Source organism: Odontesthes bonariensis, chromosome 16, assembly GCF_027942865.1.
Source record: "Odontesthes bonariensis isolate fOdoBon6 chromosome 16, fOdoBon6.hap1, whole genome shotgun sequence".
Classification (NCBI taxonomy): domain Eukaryota; kingdom Metazoa; phylum Chordata; class Actinopteri; order Atheriniformes; family Atherinopsidae; genus Odontesthes; species Odontesthes bonariensis.
Window position 1 is genome coordinate 20004759 of NC_134521.1, and position 17077 is coordinate 20021835.

The window sequence follows — 17077 nt, forward strand, 5'->3', positions numbered from 1 at the left end:
AAGTGTTTTCACCCACTGTGAGTGGGCATACAGCTTTATTAGATATAATTTCAATATCTTCATTTGTCCTTCGTATAAAATCCTGATCTGCACACAGACTGGGACAAACGCACCTCAACTGAAATCAGGAAATACAAACTGTCTTTTGTTATAATGAGAGGTAAGATTTGTGTTGTACACACAGTAAAACCTCATCTTCATTTCAGGTACATAAACGCGTTCTGTGTGCATTTTGCCGAACAATAACAAGAAGTTTACACAAGAGAGAAATCAAAGATATCATTTTTAAATTAAAAGTCATCCAGAGAGCTTTGAACCACGGGCACACGCGACATAAATCTCAATTGAGTTGTATTATTCTCCAAAGCAGATGGGCTATCAACATGTATTTGTCTTGAACGAAAGGAGAAAATAATCATAATATTCAATATAAAATAATAATACACAATATTTAACAAAAACTGAGACAAAACACAGAGGTAGTGTGTGAAAAACTAAGTGAACCCCATGATGCAAGAGCTTGTAGAACTACCTTTAGCAGCAATAAGTTGAAGTAATAATTTTCTCACATGGTTGTGGAGGAATCTTGGCTTTCTTCTTTTCAAACTCTTCTTTCCAACGTGGCTTCAGCTCATTGAGGTTTGCAGCATTGGTTTATGCACAGCTCTCTTAAGGTCCCACCACAGCATTTCAATCAGGCTGAGGTCTGGGCTTTGACTGGACCATTGCAACACCTTGATTCATTTATTTTTCAGATATTCTGTTGTAGATCTGCTGCTGTGTTTGGGATCGTTGTCCTGTTGATGACCCAGTTTCAGCCAAGCTTTAGCTGTTAGACAGACGGCCTCACATCTGACTCTAGAATACTTTGGTATCCAGAGGAGTTCATGGTGGGCTCAATGACTGCAAGGTGTCCAGTTCCTGTGGCTGCAGAACAAGCCCAGATCATCAGCCCTCCACCAACGTGCTTGACAGCTGGTATGAGGTGTTTGTGCTGATATGCTGTGTTTGCTTTTCTCCAAACGTGCTGCTGAGCATTATGAGCAAACATCTCCACTTTGGTCTGGTCTGTCCAAGGAACATTGTTCCAGAAGTCTTGTGGTTTGTTCAGATGTAACTTTACAAACCTGAGCTGTGCTGCCATGTTCTTTTTAGAGAGAAGAGGCTTTCTCCTGCAACCCTTCCAAACAAGCCATACTTGTTCAGTCTTTTTCTAATTGTTCTGTCATGAACTTTAACATTTAACAAGCTAACTGAGGCCTGTAGAGTCTGAGATGTAGCTCTTGGGTTTTTGACCTTGGGGTGAACTTGCTGGGACGTCCACTCCTGGGAAGATTGACAGCTGTCCTGAAAGTTTTCCACCTGTGGACAATCTTTCACTCTGTAGAATGATGGAAGATCATTGCTGCTGTCGTTCCTCCTTGGCATTGTGTTAATACACACCAAAAAAAATCTGCTTTTATGGAGCGGCTCACTTACTGATGATCAATTAATCAGTGCATTGATCAGCAGTACCTGACTGCTACTTCCTCTCTTAATTCCTGTGGAAGCAGTAAGGGTTCATTTAGTTTTTCCACACACTGCTTCTGTGTTTTAGCTTAGTTTTTGTTAAATAAATTCTTAGTTTTCATTTGAGGTTCCATTGACTTGATTTTAAGACCTGGTAGTGACCAGATGATCTTTTAAATTCAGTCCAGACACAAAAAAGCCTCAGAATTGGGAGGACATTCCCTTCACATCTTGACAATGCGACAATGCTTTTCTCCAGTTAAATGTACATAAAACTAAGGACATGTGCATTGATTTCAGAAAAAAAGCCCCATAACACCAATCAAAAAACAGGTCAGACAGTAGACATCGTCGAAAATTACAAATATCTTGGGACTATTCTGGATAATAAGTTCAATTTCAACTGCCATTCAGAGAACCTGCAAAAAAGGGCCAGCAACGACTGTATTGTCTGAGAAAACTCCAAGTTTCAGATCGATAAGTCCCTGATGATCTTATTTTACAGATCATATATTGAATCTGTACTGACCTTCTCTCTCCTCTGCTGGTTTGGCAACCTTAACACAAGGTCCAAAAATGCACTGAGCAGCGATAAAGACGAGCAACAAGATTCTGGGAGTTGAACATTGCACACTTACGGATCTGTTCAAGAGACAGATAATTAAGAGGGCTAATACCATTCTGTCTGACAGCTCCCATCCTTTACATTCTGAGTTCCAGTTTCTACCTTCTGGCCCCCGGCTCAGACTTCCTCGTATGAAGAGCAACAGGTACAAGCACTCCTTCGTCCCTGCAGCCATTTCCCTTTTGAACTCAGGACAGGGTAGGACGAGTCGTACCTGATTGGTTGATATTGTTTCTGTTTCTTGTCTCCATGTGGTGTTATTGATGTTGGCAAAAATTGATGATACGCACTGTTCGCACTTTCGCTACTTTGTAGGGGCTGTTACTGATGTTTTTGCACACTGTATTATCCCTCCCTGTTAGACTTTTAATTATATGTCTTTTATGTTTTATGTCCTTTTTACTTGCTGCAACACTAATTGCCCTACGGGGACACAAATAAAACTGAATCTGAATCTGAATCAACTTGCTCAATAAATAGAAAAATCCTTGTGTAAAAGGAAAAAGCATTTAAAAAAACAAACAATAAAACAACAGGGTGGAGGAATTCGAACATCATGAAGGGGTAAACCCATGTTGAAGTTTCCCAGAGGTCCAACCCATCAGCGCACATTTGATGAAAAAGTGTCACATTAAAATGAATATAAACAACTCGTGCCCCTCTATATGTGGTAGACTTCTGCAATGTAATACAGGAAGTTTTTAAAACACCCATAATGTTTCCACAAATTTAATTTGTTACTATTTTAATCTTTCAGAGTGTCAGGAGTAATCTCAGAAATGACAGAAGGTTGCACTGTTTTCGAGTGTTAAAACTCCAACAACCCCAACATTTAGTATGAGAGACGGTATTTTCTTCTCGTCCAGTGGAACACTTTTACACACAAAAGGTCCATCACAGGAACTGAAAGCATGCCTCTGCATTTGCTGATAAATTAGATGGTATCCAGTGCAGTGAAGCATGTGGTGGAGCGGTGACGTCAAGCGGGAGACAAAGCGGTGGCTCAGGCAGAGATTACAGCCTCAGACTTCTAGCTGTTTCTCTTGGTGTGGATGAGGAGGTCCCTCTGCAGGTTTACTTCGAGGTTCCCCACAGTTTTGCTACCAGGGGGGTCCGTGACCAGAGTCAGTTTGTTAAACACGCCACGACCGAAATAGTCGGCCACGACCGAGAAACCATCGTTGGAGCTGCGCAACTGAAAAAAAACAACCAAACAAACATAAAAACATCATCAACAGCAAAGGAAAAACTCAACTCCAGATGTGGGCAGCTGGCTTTTTGATCAAGTTAAAACAGAATGTAGGGGACTGTGACGCCTGACGCAACAACTTTCTTCTCTTACCTGTCGGTTGAAGTGGTCATGAAGGTCGCGCTTCTGGTCCTGAGCGCGCAGCATGTCCATTACTTTGCGGTTCTCCGGCGTGCAAGTAGGACACTCGGCCTCGCTCTCTGCGTAGCTTTCGAAGCAGTGCTGGTGAAAGGAGTGGCTGCACAGGAAGTGAACCGATGGAAGCTCCAGGGGGCTGTTGCACATGTTACACTTGGTCTTCTGGAATATCTTGGCACTGTGTGGAAACACTCAGTTCAGTTTGCGCAATTAAAACGGAGCCACTTGTGACCTCCACGGGTCACATCGGCTGCGCGACTCTTCATGCGACTCACCTCGTTTTGAGTTCCTGGATCTCCGAACGAAGATGGGCGGTTTCCTCGCGGTACTGACAAATTTTGCGTTCATCTTCCTCGATCTGTTGGCTTTCTCTCTGCAGCTTGTTGATGAGGTAGTCCTTTATAACCGACAGAGTGGCTGTCGAGTTGTGTGCCAGTGTCTGCACAACTAGTCGGGAGAGAAATTAGACATGTAGTACTGGCCAGACGATCTTCTAAAAAGGTCATAATATCTGCATAGTACCAACAAGCTCATCACAAATGGATCATAATCCATACTCAAAAGGTATGAAGAGGCCCCAAAACACAGCTTTGGTTTTACTAAACTTCCCTAGAATACAATACAGATGAGAAATGTAAAAATAGCACACAGGAAACTATGCAAACTCGGACCATCCTGGCATCAAGTTTCTCAAGTTACAGCCGTGCAAAAAGTCTGGAGCCACCCCTCATTTACATATTACCGAGAAAGCAGGAAAAAGGTGCAGGTTTTCAGGAATAGTTCTCCAGGCTTCTTGAAGGACATCCCAAAGCTCTTCTTTGGATGTGGGCTGCCTTTTGTTCCGTTCTCTGTCAGGATGATCCCACACTGCTTCAGTAATGTTGAGGTCCGGGCTCTGGGGAGGATTCATCCCTCCATCAGACCTGTTGCCACTGATTTTCAGTCCACTTCTTGTGTCAGTTGGCATAGCTCAGCCTTTTCTCCCTGTTTCCCTTCCTTAAGAATGGCTTTTTGACAGCCACCCTTCCATGGAGACCATTTCTGATGAGGCTTGGGCCAACAGTTCTTTGGGGACTTTGGGAATCACCTTGTTGCTGCATAAAATACTATTTTCTGTCTGTCAAACTGTGTTATCTTTGGTGCTTTTCATAGATGCAACTAAAGAAATGGGAACAAATGATGTGTCTTTGTAACAGGCTGCGAGTAACAAAGTGCCCAAAGATACAATTTGAAATAGCTTCTTTGCTAAGTTGTCTGTTATGTGTAGACACAACACTGGTTCATCCCTTGAGTTAGGAGCCTTTTTTTATACTTGAATGATCCACAGGTCAGAGTTAAATGGCTTCACAAACAAACAAACACATTCTTCTGAAAATGTTCAGGTACAAGAACTGACATTAAAGCAGCCGATGTCCAAAGAAAAACTTTGCTTAAGACCACTTTAACATGATTACAAGAAAGTGTGGCTGCTTGGAAGCAAAATATAAAGAAAAGAAGGGGTGGTTCAAGATTTTTCTGCAGTTTTCTGCACTCTCCTCACGAGTTGGATGCGTTCATGCATCTGTCGGCTTCACGGTTCAACAAACAACTTCTGCAGCGGTGATGTCAGGTGAGTGAGCTTTCCCATGACATGACAAACAGCCTTTAGCACAGACTAGCGGTGTGCTTGAGGTACTGCTGCATGACATTTAGGGTCCAATCAAACACGCTCCCGATGGTACAGCATGACACTGCAAGGTGGAATAATGTTGATGCTGATTTGAGATGAACAATTTGGTCCGATTTGGTTTGATTCAAAGATCTTGAGCTGTTACGGAATCTCCCCATCATTTTCAGTCCAGTGAGAGGAACTTTGCCCCATCTGTGCTGGACTGTTTTGGGGATATCATCGTGGTTTCTTTCAGCCATACAAACCTGTTGCCCCACTGAGGTAAAGATGAATAATACATTCTGAACACCGACCAATATTTGGAGTTTTTGTAGGTTTATCCTTCCACAGCTGACTTTTGGTATTTATTGGGGAACATCCTGCTGTTTTTCCATTTTAAAGAAAGGGTTTTAAGTCAAAGTTTCACCTCATGAGAGCAGGATGACCATTTTGAAGATGCTAAAGTTTTCAAAACAAAATCCTGCGTTATGAAATAAGATGTGGACCAGCTTACCGAGTAATGGGGGCATCAGGTTTTTCTTATCAATGTGTTGCAGGACCTCACTGATATAGGCCTTGCAGTCTTCTTCTTTCCTGGCAAAATATCCAAGTGCCTGCTCCCAGAGGCAACCCTCGTTGTCTCCATAACGCTTGCAGGCTTCCACCACTTTCTCATACTCCTCATTCTGCATGTGGTAGTGCATGATTTGCTGGTACCTGCAGAGAAATGGAAATAATGTCCAAGAATTATTTCATTGAGCGCGCTTTAGGAGCTCTTAGTTCAGGACACCTGCTCCATCGGGCAATCTGGACACAGATCGGCATCTTTGTTTAATGACATCAACGAAGAAGAAAAAAGTCGGATTTCAGTGATTTGGTGCTTTCACCATAACTCTCTCGAGTCGACTCAGAATGGTGATTAAAAAAAAAAAAATTAAAAAAAGACACGCTGATCCCCTCGTTTATCAGGTCCGAGAGGATTGCCTCACCTGTTTTCCACCCCATCCTTCTGAGTGTGTATATACTCCTGGTTTTTAGTCCCTCGTGGGATTATCTCTTGTTTAATGCTCATGTGGCATCCTTTCGTCTTCCCTGTTATTTTTTCCCCTGCGATTTTCACGTTGTTTCTCTGTGGATCTTCAGTTGTTCTTAAAATAATCTCTAAAAAAATAAATAAATAAATCATCTGCCAGCTAAACCTAAGTCTTCTCTCCGTTGTGTGGATTTGGGTCCACTCCTCGGGAAGTTTTTTTTATTTTTTATTTTTATGGGCTTTTTATGCCTTTAATGGACAGAACAGTTCAAGAGAGACAGGAAGCAGGGCGCAGAGAGAGGGGGAAAGACATGCAGCAAAGGGCCGTTCGATGCGGGACTCAAACCGGGGCCAGTTGCAACGAGGACTGTAGCCTCTATTTAATATTTCTACTCTACTTTAATATTTAAACTTAGGGTTAGAGTTAGTTTTTTCTATATATACGGAGCTCCAGATCCATCAATGTGATAGGTCAACCCTGCCCGTTTGTTGGAAAATTTGAGTTAATAACCAGCGCCGTAATCCCACTCAGTGCTATGTTAGGGTTCGTGAAGGCTGATAACAAGAAGACATGTTGAACCTTAGTTTCAATTACAACCGCAGCAGATATTGTGAGGGTATTTTACGTCACAATGGGATTCTTTTTCACGCCGACCGGCTCTATACATATTCAGAGTCTCATGGATCTGTTCTACTTACAGTTTGCCCTTCTCATAGAGGTAGAGGACACCTTCTTTGAAGTTGTGCATCTGGCAGAGCACCAGGGCCTTATCAAACACCGTGTTGTCACTCCTCAGCAACGACAGAGCTTCCCCCTGCAGGACCTTTTTTCTCTGCCAAACATATGCATCAGAAACAATCATTAAAAAGACTGAAGTCATTTGCAGATTTTTTTTGCTAATCTTGAATGGCATGATCGAATTACCAGGGCAGCATTCATGACTATGTTGTGTGTTTTACACTGACCTGGAGGACTTGTTCGTGTGCCCAGTCTTGCAGTCGGAGCTCCAGCAGTGTGTCGTACACACCCTGGGGAGAACGGGGGTCAACCTCGATCATGTGCTCCAGAAAGGCTTTCAGCTCTCGAGGGTTGTTGGCAAAAATTGGGATGAATTCCTCCGAGTTCGCCTTAAACCAGAACGAATTTGGATGAGTCATATTTCTGACAAATACATGATCTAAAAATAGATGAATAGATCGGAGAATGACGGTACCGCTGGCTGACCTTGTTGACCCGACTCCTGTCCAGACTGTCTTTTTCTAAATTGTCTCCACTGGGTTGGTAGTTGGTGCACAAGCCCTTTAGGAGCAACGTGGTGCCTTCAGGAACATGGTGCATCAGCGTCTTGCCGTAACGCTTCATGTTGCTTTCAGCTTGTTCAAAAGGCAGACGGCCGATGTATCGCAGCCCCTCCTGATAGTTCTTTAGGAGGGAAACAGGATATGTGAGCTACTGTACAGGCCAAATGCTGCTGAGGTCGACTGAGATGTAGCTCGTTGGGGTTGGGCTGGGTCTGAAAACCATCCTTGAGGTATTACAAATTTATGTTTTAAAGGGGATATTTTATGAAAAAAGAAAATCTGTTTTTCCTGTGCGTCGGAGCAAATTCCTTATTTGATTGTCTGACGTAACAACTATTCATTAATTCAGAGAGCGGCTCAGATCTGCGGTGGAGTTCTTCGTCACACTCCCAGCTCAGAGTACAAATATCAGGCCATCTCATCTTTTTCTCCACCCAACTTCGACTCCAGCTGCAGTCACTGCACCTCCAAATGGGAAGTCCAATCTTCCTCCTATCATCTGTTATTCAATCTACTAAACTCGAGAAAGAAAGTAGATCATAACGACCGAACAGGTCTCCGATTGAGCTTTTACCTCCTGGAATTTGTCTGTGGTCCAATTGAAGACGAGTGAAATGTGAGAATTTGAGAATAAATCTGCTTGAAAAAGGCTTGAAATAAATCAAAACCGTTGTATAAAATCGTGTAAGCAAGCAAAGCCTTCGTCAACTGGAGTGAGTTTATGGTCCATTTCATGCAGTCCAGGGATCTGTGTACCAATGTAATCACATCTCAAACGTTAAAATCAAGTTCTGACTCGTATTGGTTCGTCTTTACACCCCAAGTTAAGACTCTGTCTACGTCTTGTTGTGTTAAATCCACATTTTCATCTTCAGTCACCTGCATTTTGTCCAGTCAGGTCACAACCAATTCAACACATCGAAAAATGTAGTTTACAGTTTTACCTTGAGGTCCTCCAGCTGGATTTTCAGGTACCATTCGTGGTGTTTGTGCCTTTCAGCCAAAAACACAGCGTGGCTGTGGTACCCAGCCTGACGGAGAACCTTGATGGCGATCTCGACGTCAAAATGGACCTCGGTTTCACTGCTCTGTTGAAACACAACCAGCTTTCAGTGACTTATCCATTCGGATCTGTTTGTGCTGTCACGGAAAACCACAAAACAATTGTGACAGACCACACAAGTGTGACAGACTGCTAATAATTATCATCACCTTGATGAACTCCTCCAGCTTGGAGCTGTCCTTTAGCTTGGTGTAACAGTTCAGCAGCAGCGTGGTGTGGTCGGCGTTAGCCAGCGACTGCCTGTGAAGGGCTTGTAGGTAAGCGGTCAGGTTGTGGATCCTCTGTGCGTCCAGGAACTTCCTGATAACGTACGAAGGCTCCAGCTTCCCAATGGTGCTGAGGGAGAAACGCAACAAGAGATGGTCGTTGAGCTAAATCAAACACGATTAGTGTTTCAGTAAGATATGTGAAGCGATCCAATTACCGGATGTACTGCTGGATGGCGCCATCATGATCTCCCTTCAAGTACAGGTGATCTCCATACTGTCGGAAGATCTCTGATAGTCCATCACTGTCCAAGTGCTGGCTCTTAGCCAGGTTTATGGCCATCACAAACAGGTTCTTCTTAAACAGCATCTTAAAAGACAAACAGGCGTCAGCCCCCCCCCGCCGCCTGATCCACAGCGACAATCGTGACGTTTATCATTTATCATGACAAAAACACGATTATAGACTCACCTCCAGTTTGGTCTGCGTGTCTTTCTCCTGGAGAACGAACATCTTTCCATCTCTGGTCAGAATGTAGAAGGAGCCCCACTCTGCCACCACGTCAACGACGTCATCAAAGCAAGCGCTGTAGGCGATGAACTTGTTGTCCAGGTCGTAGATGGTTAAAATCTGTTTCTCTGTGGGCGAGCTCTCACCGCTGACGAACCCCGATCTGGGTTCAAAACAAAACGCCGTCAACACTCTCAAAGGAAACTCAGGAGACTTTCAGTTGTTCTGGAGGGATTTTTGTGAGCTCGTCAATGATCATCTGACCGAGTTGTGGGACTAAAACTTCGGACGTTCGCTGTCCTCCCCAACTGCCCTCTGTGGGGTGAAACTTTCAAGCATGTTGCACATATTAATAATAATAATAATAATAATTGATTCTCAGCCCACTTTAAGACAGTGTTGAATCACACACTCTGGTGTATTTTCTCATGGATCAGCTGAGGGGTTTCATCTGGAATATCTACATTTTAAAAATGTGGAAGATAAATGGATGACCACATTGAGCCGACTCCCCTTATTGATTTTTTCCCTTTATTCCGGCGTGTTTTTTTATTGAGCTTTCTGATCAAATTAAGGCTGTTTTTCAGTTAACAAGGTCTTTACTGATACTACAGACATCAATGAGCCCAGCCAGAGATAATTTCTTTTGCATTCAGTTTCACCATGATGACATGCTGTTTTGACTGTAATATTTGCAAATGGCTTTAATGCTTTATTGTCCGTTCTATAGATGGATTAACATGGTAAAGCTAACCAGAGCCGTGTCAATGCGCTGATATGAGCTTTGCTGCACGAACAGTGAAGCAAAATAACATGTCATTTGTGATACTATTCATCTTGAAATGATATCATTAACATTAAATTTGGACTGATGATAACCCTCATTTCTTTATATTTTTGCCTACAAGCAGCCAGACTTTCTCGTAATCTTTTAAAGTGGTCTTGAGCAATAGTTCTACAGGCTTTCTGAAGGTCTTTCAAAGTTTTTCTTTGGACATTTTCTGCTTTTTCACTCATTTTCAGTCCAGTCCTTGTAGCTGAACATTTTCAGAGGAATCATTCAAGCATGAAAGGCTCCTAACTCAAGGGATGAACAAGTGTTGTGTCTACACATAGCAGACCACTTAGCAAAGAATCCGTTTTTAAATAGTATCTTTAGACACTTTGTTACCAGCAGCCTGTCACAAAGACACATCATTTGTTCCCATTTCTTTAGTTGCATCTATGAAAAGCACCAAAGATAACACAGTTTGACAGACAGAAAATAGTATTTTTGCTCCAACAAGGTGATTCCCAAAGAGCTATTAGATGAAAACTTGGCATATCTCAGCATGGTGTGCAGTGTGTCCTTAATACATTTGAGGAAACTGGACAAGTAGAGGACAAAAGAAGAAGAGTCAGGCCTAAAAAACTATCTACAGCAGATGAACAGTATCTGAAAGTGACGTCCTTAAGAAAGAGGAAAGAATCCAGCAAAGACCTGACACAGGACCTGAACCTTCAGTTGATTCATCTACTGTTGGCCCAAGCCTCATCAGAAATGGTCTCCATGGAAGGGTGGCCGTCAAGAAGCCGTTCTTAAGGAAGGGAAACAGGGAGAAAAGGCTGAGCTATGCCAAATGACACAAGAAGTGGACTGAAAATCAGTGGCAACAGGTCTGATGGAGGGATGAATCCTCCCCAGAGCCCGGACCTCAACATTACTGAAGCAGTGTGGGATCATCCTGACAGAGAACGGAACAAAAGGCAGCCGACATCCAAAGAAGAGCTTTGGGATGTCCTTCAAGAAGCTTGCAGAACTATTCCTGAAGACTACATAAAGAAATGACAGAAAGCTGGTCTAAGAGGGTTCAGACTGTGTTGGAGAATAAAGGAGCTCAGACCAAATATTGAGTTTCAAGCTAAATAGAAATGTTAAAATGATTCTGCCTTAACAAACAAAAACTTCTAATTGTCTAATTGCAGTAATTTTAAATGTCACATTACTGCGACCACACATACATATTTCATCATGTGAATATCTACGACATCACACAAAACCGATTTGTTCAGTGTTGTCCTTACTTGTTGGGTGACTTTGCATCTCTGATGAGTAAGAACAAATATCCACGGTGCCAGTGAGCCAACAGCTTCTGCCCATCAAAAGCAAAGCAGGGTCCTCGTTCATCAGGCTGGTACAGGTACACACATTCATCCCCAGCCACAATGAACTGGGAATCCTGGGACGGATCTGCCAGAGATGAGCAGTACAGCGCACAGCCATGTGAGTCCAGCTCCACTTTAGGATACTCCTTGATGGACAGGGTGTAGCACTGAGCAAGGGAAGACAAGCAGGAGTCAGAGAATACTTGCTGTTTATATTGACAAATACTGAATGGATGATGACGCAACAAGACTTACAAAGACTTTCTCCAAAGTGGCGACAAACAAATGTGTAACTTTTGCCATTTGGCGGAAGGCGAGGCCTGTGACTGGACTACTTCCCTCGTGCAGAGTGAGAGTTTTACTGTGACGGTCTCTGGTGATATCGCCTTTGGTCAAAACGACACTGCCATCTGTGAAGGCTGTCAAGAAACACGCCAGAGTTACGAGCAATGAAAGAGAACCGTTTAGTCCAGCTGCGGTCAGTGGGCGAGAACCGGATTGCTTCTTTAGGTCTTACCGATAGCCATGAAGTTGAGGTTTTCGTGCACGCTGAGGCAAGACACTTCGGTCGGTTTGTTGCCAGGTATTGCAGGAAAAATCCTGGTGCAGAGTGGATTCCCACTGTCTCTCTTGTCCAGGTTCCAGACCTTTACCTGTGAAGTAAATCGCAGGTTCAGCTTGGTGGCGAATTCACCCGATTAGACCTGATAAAACACGTGTGCATCTCTCTCAGACCAGAGGGGTGTGCTTCAAAGCGAGAGTAACAGCTTTGTTCAGCAGTGAAAGTGAAAGAGTTTTCAGTGTCACAGAGGTGTCTCTTTCTGGCCCTGTTACATCAACAAGGTATCCAAGGCTGAAAAGTAGCAATGGACAGCACGGATTTAAAAAAAAAACAAAAAAAAACGTTACACACTTTTATGTACACATCGCACCATTTCTGTGAGATTTCAGTGCTCCGTCCTTTCAATCCTTTTATTCAGAACCATTTCTCAGACAGCAAAATCAGACCGAAACAACATTTACATTTGACATCGAAACTGCACGACTGCGCGGTCGAGGGGGAGGAGGATGGGTGAGGGAAGGTCAGTGGTCAGTGGGGGGGGGAGTAATGTTTATCACACTCACTTCACTTCACGATTGTGTCTTTTCTTTCAATCTATCCAAATAAAACAAAAAACAAAAAAAACAAGTATAAATTCTACATGGATGCCTCACACTGTAACCTGACTGAAAGCATCCGATTGGGGTTTCCTGTCAAATAATCCACAATCCAACCGTCATCCTAAAAGCTGGTCGGCACAGACGCCGATCAAGTGCTGGCGTTTTAATCGCCATCATCTTTTCAGTTTTTAATCTATTAAAACGTTTGAAATCTGAACGAAACATTCACCATTTTGTCTGGAACGGTTGAGGGAACACATGATAATTAAAAGCTGTTGAGCTGTAAGTTACGCCGCAGGGAGAAACTCAGTGACCATGTGTTTCTCTCTACGTCGTTGTGCCAAAGTCTGACAAGTCTTCTGATGTTAGATGAAACACAGATCAGAAAACGTGCTCATATTCTGAGCATATTCAATCAATGATACGCATCTCTCTTCGATCGGGTTTAAAATAAATACAGATGATTTTGACTTCATCACTGGACATTTCTTGAGTATAAAGTTAAAGGTGTCAGAGCTTTGTGCAGCTAAACATCAACAGCAGGCAGATTATTGACTGCAGTCCTCTCGCCTGAATGCAGCAGCGTCGCTGCTCTCTGCGGTCGGGACTTTTATCGTCTTCGCAAATCCATTCATACGACCTTTTCAGGAACGAGGCGTCAGTTAATCACTGTATTTTATCAATGTCAGTTCCACAGTGACAGCATACAAACATACATACATCACCGCCTCATTATTGTCCAAAATACTTGAAGTGACGATCCAAAGGTTGCCATCATATGATCATACATATGATCAGCAGAAACTGTCGGTAATCGACAGAAACAACCACCTCATTCTGAAGGTTGTCCCAGAAATCACAACTAAAGATCTGATCGGGTCTCACCCAAAACTGGCGATATTGAAGACTGGTTCTGAATTGATTTATGTTGCTCTGACCTCCATAGACTGAGACTGGTGTCTCACTTCTTCAGTATGGTGAGACAGTAACTGTACATTTACACGTAGACGTAGAAAAAGTCCTCTTAACAAGGTTAGCACTTCCAACATCTTGTTCGTGTCTTGGGTTGCCATAGTTTAAAAAAAAAAAAAAAAAACAGCACCAAATAACAACAAATGTAATCTCAATCCAATTCCTCGTAATCCAGTCAAATGAATTTAATTCCAAATTAGTCCAATGTTTTTTAACACTTAAACCTTAGATCTGAATGCCTCAAAATCACCAACTGCTGTGTGTTTGGGGCGTGTCTACAACAGGGCCACACTTACGAGGGGGTTTATTCCGTGCTCGTCCTGCCCCACCGACACAAGGATACTGTGCTGTTTCAGCTGGTAGAGGTGTGTTACCCGCAGCTTGTAGGCCTGAAAGGACATCAGCTGCAGGGAGCGCGTCAAGAGCCAGATTTTGCCATCCATATGTAATATGACAGAGGTTAAGATCAAATTACAGGAAGACATGTATGGCAACTCAAAACACAGAAAAGACACAGTTATTGCAGTTTTAAATTCAAATAAAAGCAACTTGCTCACATATACTTGCATGTCACAAGTATGTGATACAGCAAACCAAGCAAGTTATGAAAAGAAACAGTTGCGGCTTATTTTAGAAAGATATTCTCAAATAGCCCGGAAAAACGTACCTCATAAACTGCGAATCAGTCACAAAAGCATCACAGGCATCTTCACTAGTTTCATCAACAATTCGGCCTATTTATCTAAAGGGGAAAACTAGCCCCAGAGTAGTCTGGTATCATCGCATGCACCATACTGAACATGAACCAGAGGAAGCAAAAGGAGAGAATTATCTGCTTGGACAGAAAACTATAGATTAGCAAGTCAACAATAAAGGCTATAGGACCATCTCCAAGCAACTCTGTGCGTCTTTAACTACAGTTACAAATATTATTCAGAAGTATAAGCTCCAGGTAACGGCAGCCAACCTCTCAGGACGTGGCCGTGAGGCAGGTTGATCGGGGGGGTAGTGCAGGTGGTGGAAAACAGGCTAAGGAAAACATCTGGCGTCTGTTTCACAAAGCAGGTTCAACAAACTCTGAGTCTAATCCTGAACTCTGAGTTGATCTACTCTGGTTTCCCCTTGAGTTTTGCGCGTGCACCACAACTTTAAAAAGCCAGCATCAATGGAGCCCCGATTCAACGAGTCACCATGGCAACGGGGAAGAGGAGGGGCAACGTTTTTCACCAACCTCGAATTGGAAATCTTAATGCGCTCATACGGCGAGTTTCAATACGTTTTTAGAAATAAGTGCAACACCGCTGCAGCAGCAAAAGTGTAAGTTTAAATGTAGTCCTTTGCAATCACAATAATATAACTGGGAAAACTGCTTGAATGGTAGCCCATTCATTTATTTTATTTAGGTGCAATCCCGCGGGGGAGAAGCGCTCTTGGCTGCAGTTTAAGATGAAATATAAAAACATTGTTCAAACAGATGAGACCTCGGCATGGAGGTACCTCATTTTGATCAAGTTTTACACTGTAAAGTAAATATTAAGTGGCTATTTGACTGTGCAGTTATTTTATCCCCAACATAATGCTGTTTTCACACACATAAACTATGTCTCATGTATCATGTTCTGTTAAATACTTATGCCTATTTAAACTAACACAGACTTCTACTGAGCCAACAGAAAGAAGGCAGATGCCCGTAAAACGGGTGGTGCCCAGCACCGCCACCTCTAACGGGAGGCCAGTGGCTGAGGGAATCCTTGGAGGGAGTCCACCCCCAAGACACAAGTGCCTTTATAAAATATAATAGGCCTATATCTATATCTTCTTTAAGCCTATTTATACAAATATGTATTTGTCTTTTTTTTCTTTTGTCCCAACAAAATTCTGATGGTGCCGCTCAAAAAGATAATTGTCTGGAAATGCTAAAACATCTATGCGCGGTCTGATAACCATCTCCCGATGAATATTTAATTCTATGCGCAGTAATGCTGCACCTTCATCCACGGGATCGTTGTCAAAAGGACATGCCATGTTTGTGGAAAAAGTCGCTCCTCTTTCTCGGGGTTGAGTTACCTCCCTTTGTGAAACAGAAAACTCAGAGTTTCCCTCATTTCAGGGTTAATCAACTCAGAGTTTTCACTGAACCTGCTTTGTGAAACGGACCTCTAAAGACACTCAGCTGAACTCGAAGGTCCAAGTTCATCACCGTGTGAACGCTTCATCCACCGCCTTTAAACAACCACAGGTGCTGCAGAACAAGACCCAGGAGAACTCCACATAAAAAATGCTTAATGTCTTAAAGAAGTTTTCCTACAATCTCACCTTAAATCCTGATGTTTTCAACACACACATCAGGGTACAAAAGAGCCTATCAGATGCAAGGTAATTTTTTTTTACTTTTCGACCAGACCCTACCTGTCAAATTGCAGTCACTGAGTATTTCCAGACTGTCGCTCTGCTCTGACAAAATCCTGATTTTATCATTTAAAAAAATTAAACTAGCTTCAGATTTGTCCCTAAACTGTCACTGAATCAGGGAAGATATACTTTTAAATATGATGCTCCATCTGCTTCGGAATCACGGGCAAAAATAAATAAATAAATAAATAAATCACACTTATCTTTCAAAGACAGCTTCCCGAAACAAATGAACTGACTCAGGGTTAATATGTCTCCCTTTTTACGCATGCATTGCTGGATGTGGCAGCACCCCATTAAAGTATACCACACCGCTTGGCTTCGCCTTGATGTAAGTTACAGTTTTTAGGAGGAAGTATGCAGTGCTGCCTTTAGTTGCAATTTAGCTTACTGCTGTGGTGTGAAAGTAGTCTGAGCTGCAATGTAGCTCTCAATCATTTCCCAAACACAAAGTCAATCGTTGATTCAAAGATTTTATAAAATGTCATCAGCTCACTGGCTAATAAAATAACTCTAAAATAGCACTATGACGGATGCTAAATTGGCTCAGTTTGAGGTTTTGTTGTCACGTTTGCTGAGTCTCGGTTAGCATCAGCTGTCAGCTAATTAGCATAACATTAGCCCTAAAATGCTAACTGTTGCAGGTAAAGGATATCTCCAAGAACGACGTGTCCCCGGCCGGAGTCACTTGTCGTTATTCCTTTGGGAAGGACAAAGTTTTTCCCACTATCCGCAGGATCCTTCACCGTATCTTTGTCGAAGAAGACAAATTTCCTCCACTGTAAGAACGCTGCCATCTTGTTAGCGTTAGCAGCCTAGCGTCAAAAGGGCGTTGTCATGTGATACATTGTCACGTGACTCAAAAGAAGCTGCGTCTAATTTCTACGCAAGCGCACGAGGCGGCTGAAACGAGAGGTTTGAGTGCAGCTTCGGCTGAATTTCTGGACCACTGTGATTGAAAGTTAAGAAATAATCGATGTGTGTTTATTACAAACGCTCAATGTACCTGAAACATCCACAACAATATAAAGTATAAACTTTATATAAAGATTTTATAAATATCGTATGTATGTATATATATATATATATATATATATATATAT

General features: G+C 42.6%; 1 protein-coding gene across 2 annotated transcripts; it reads right to left on the minus strand.

The window, feature by feature from the left end:
- Positions 1-2862: 2862 nt before the first annotated feature.
- Positions 2863-16807, minus strand: vps11 (VPS11 core subunit of CORVET and HOPS complexes). 2 transcript variants are annotated; one of them, XM_075486531.1, is made up of 16 exons: positions 16630-16807; positions 13859-14007; positions 11947-12082; positions 11685-11848; positions 11349-11596; positions 9246-9447; positions 8992-9143; positions 8717-8903; positions 8449-8592; positions 7428-7625; positions 7169-7330; positions 6902-7035; positions 5684-5886; positions 3797-3968; positions 3477-3699; positions 2863-3329 (listed from the first exon to the last, which is right to left on the minus strand). In XM_075486531.1, exons 1-16 carry the CDS (start codon positions 16769-16771, stop codon positions 3165-3167), a joined length of 2781 nt encoding a protein of 926 aa, XP_075342646.1. In that variant the 5' UTR covers positions 16772-16807; the 3' UTR covers positions 2863-3164. The 2 variants fall into 2 exon arrangements, with proteins under 2 accessions (XP_075342646.1, XP_075342645.1); XM_075486530.1 differs by lacking the exon at positions 16630-16807 and having other exon boundaries at positions 13859-14072.
- Positions 16808-17077: the final 270 nt, after the last annotated feature.

Bases quoted from the DNA above. Each gene is read 5' to 3' on its own strand.
- vps11 (XM_075486531.1), bottom strand. From the start codon at position 16,771: ATGGCAGCGTTCTTACAGTGGAGGAAATTTGTCTTCTTCGACAAAGAT. The intron at 12,083-13,858 runs GTAAGTGTGGCC...TTTACTTCACAG, and splicing joins AGCACGGAATAAACCCCCTC to GTAAAGGTCTGGAACCTGGA. The intron at 7,626-8,448 runs GTAAAACTGTAA...TCCCTCCTAAAG, and splicing joins TCCAGCTGGAGGACCTCAAG to AACTATCAGGAGGGGCTGCG.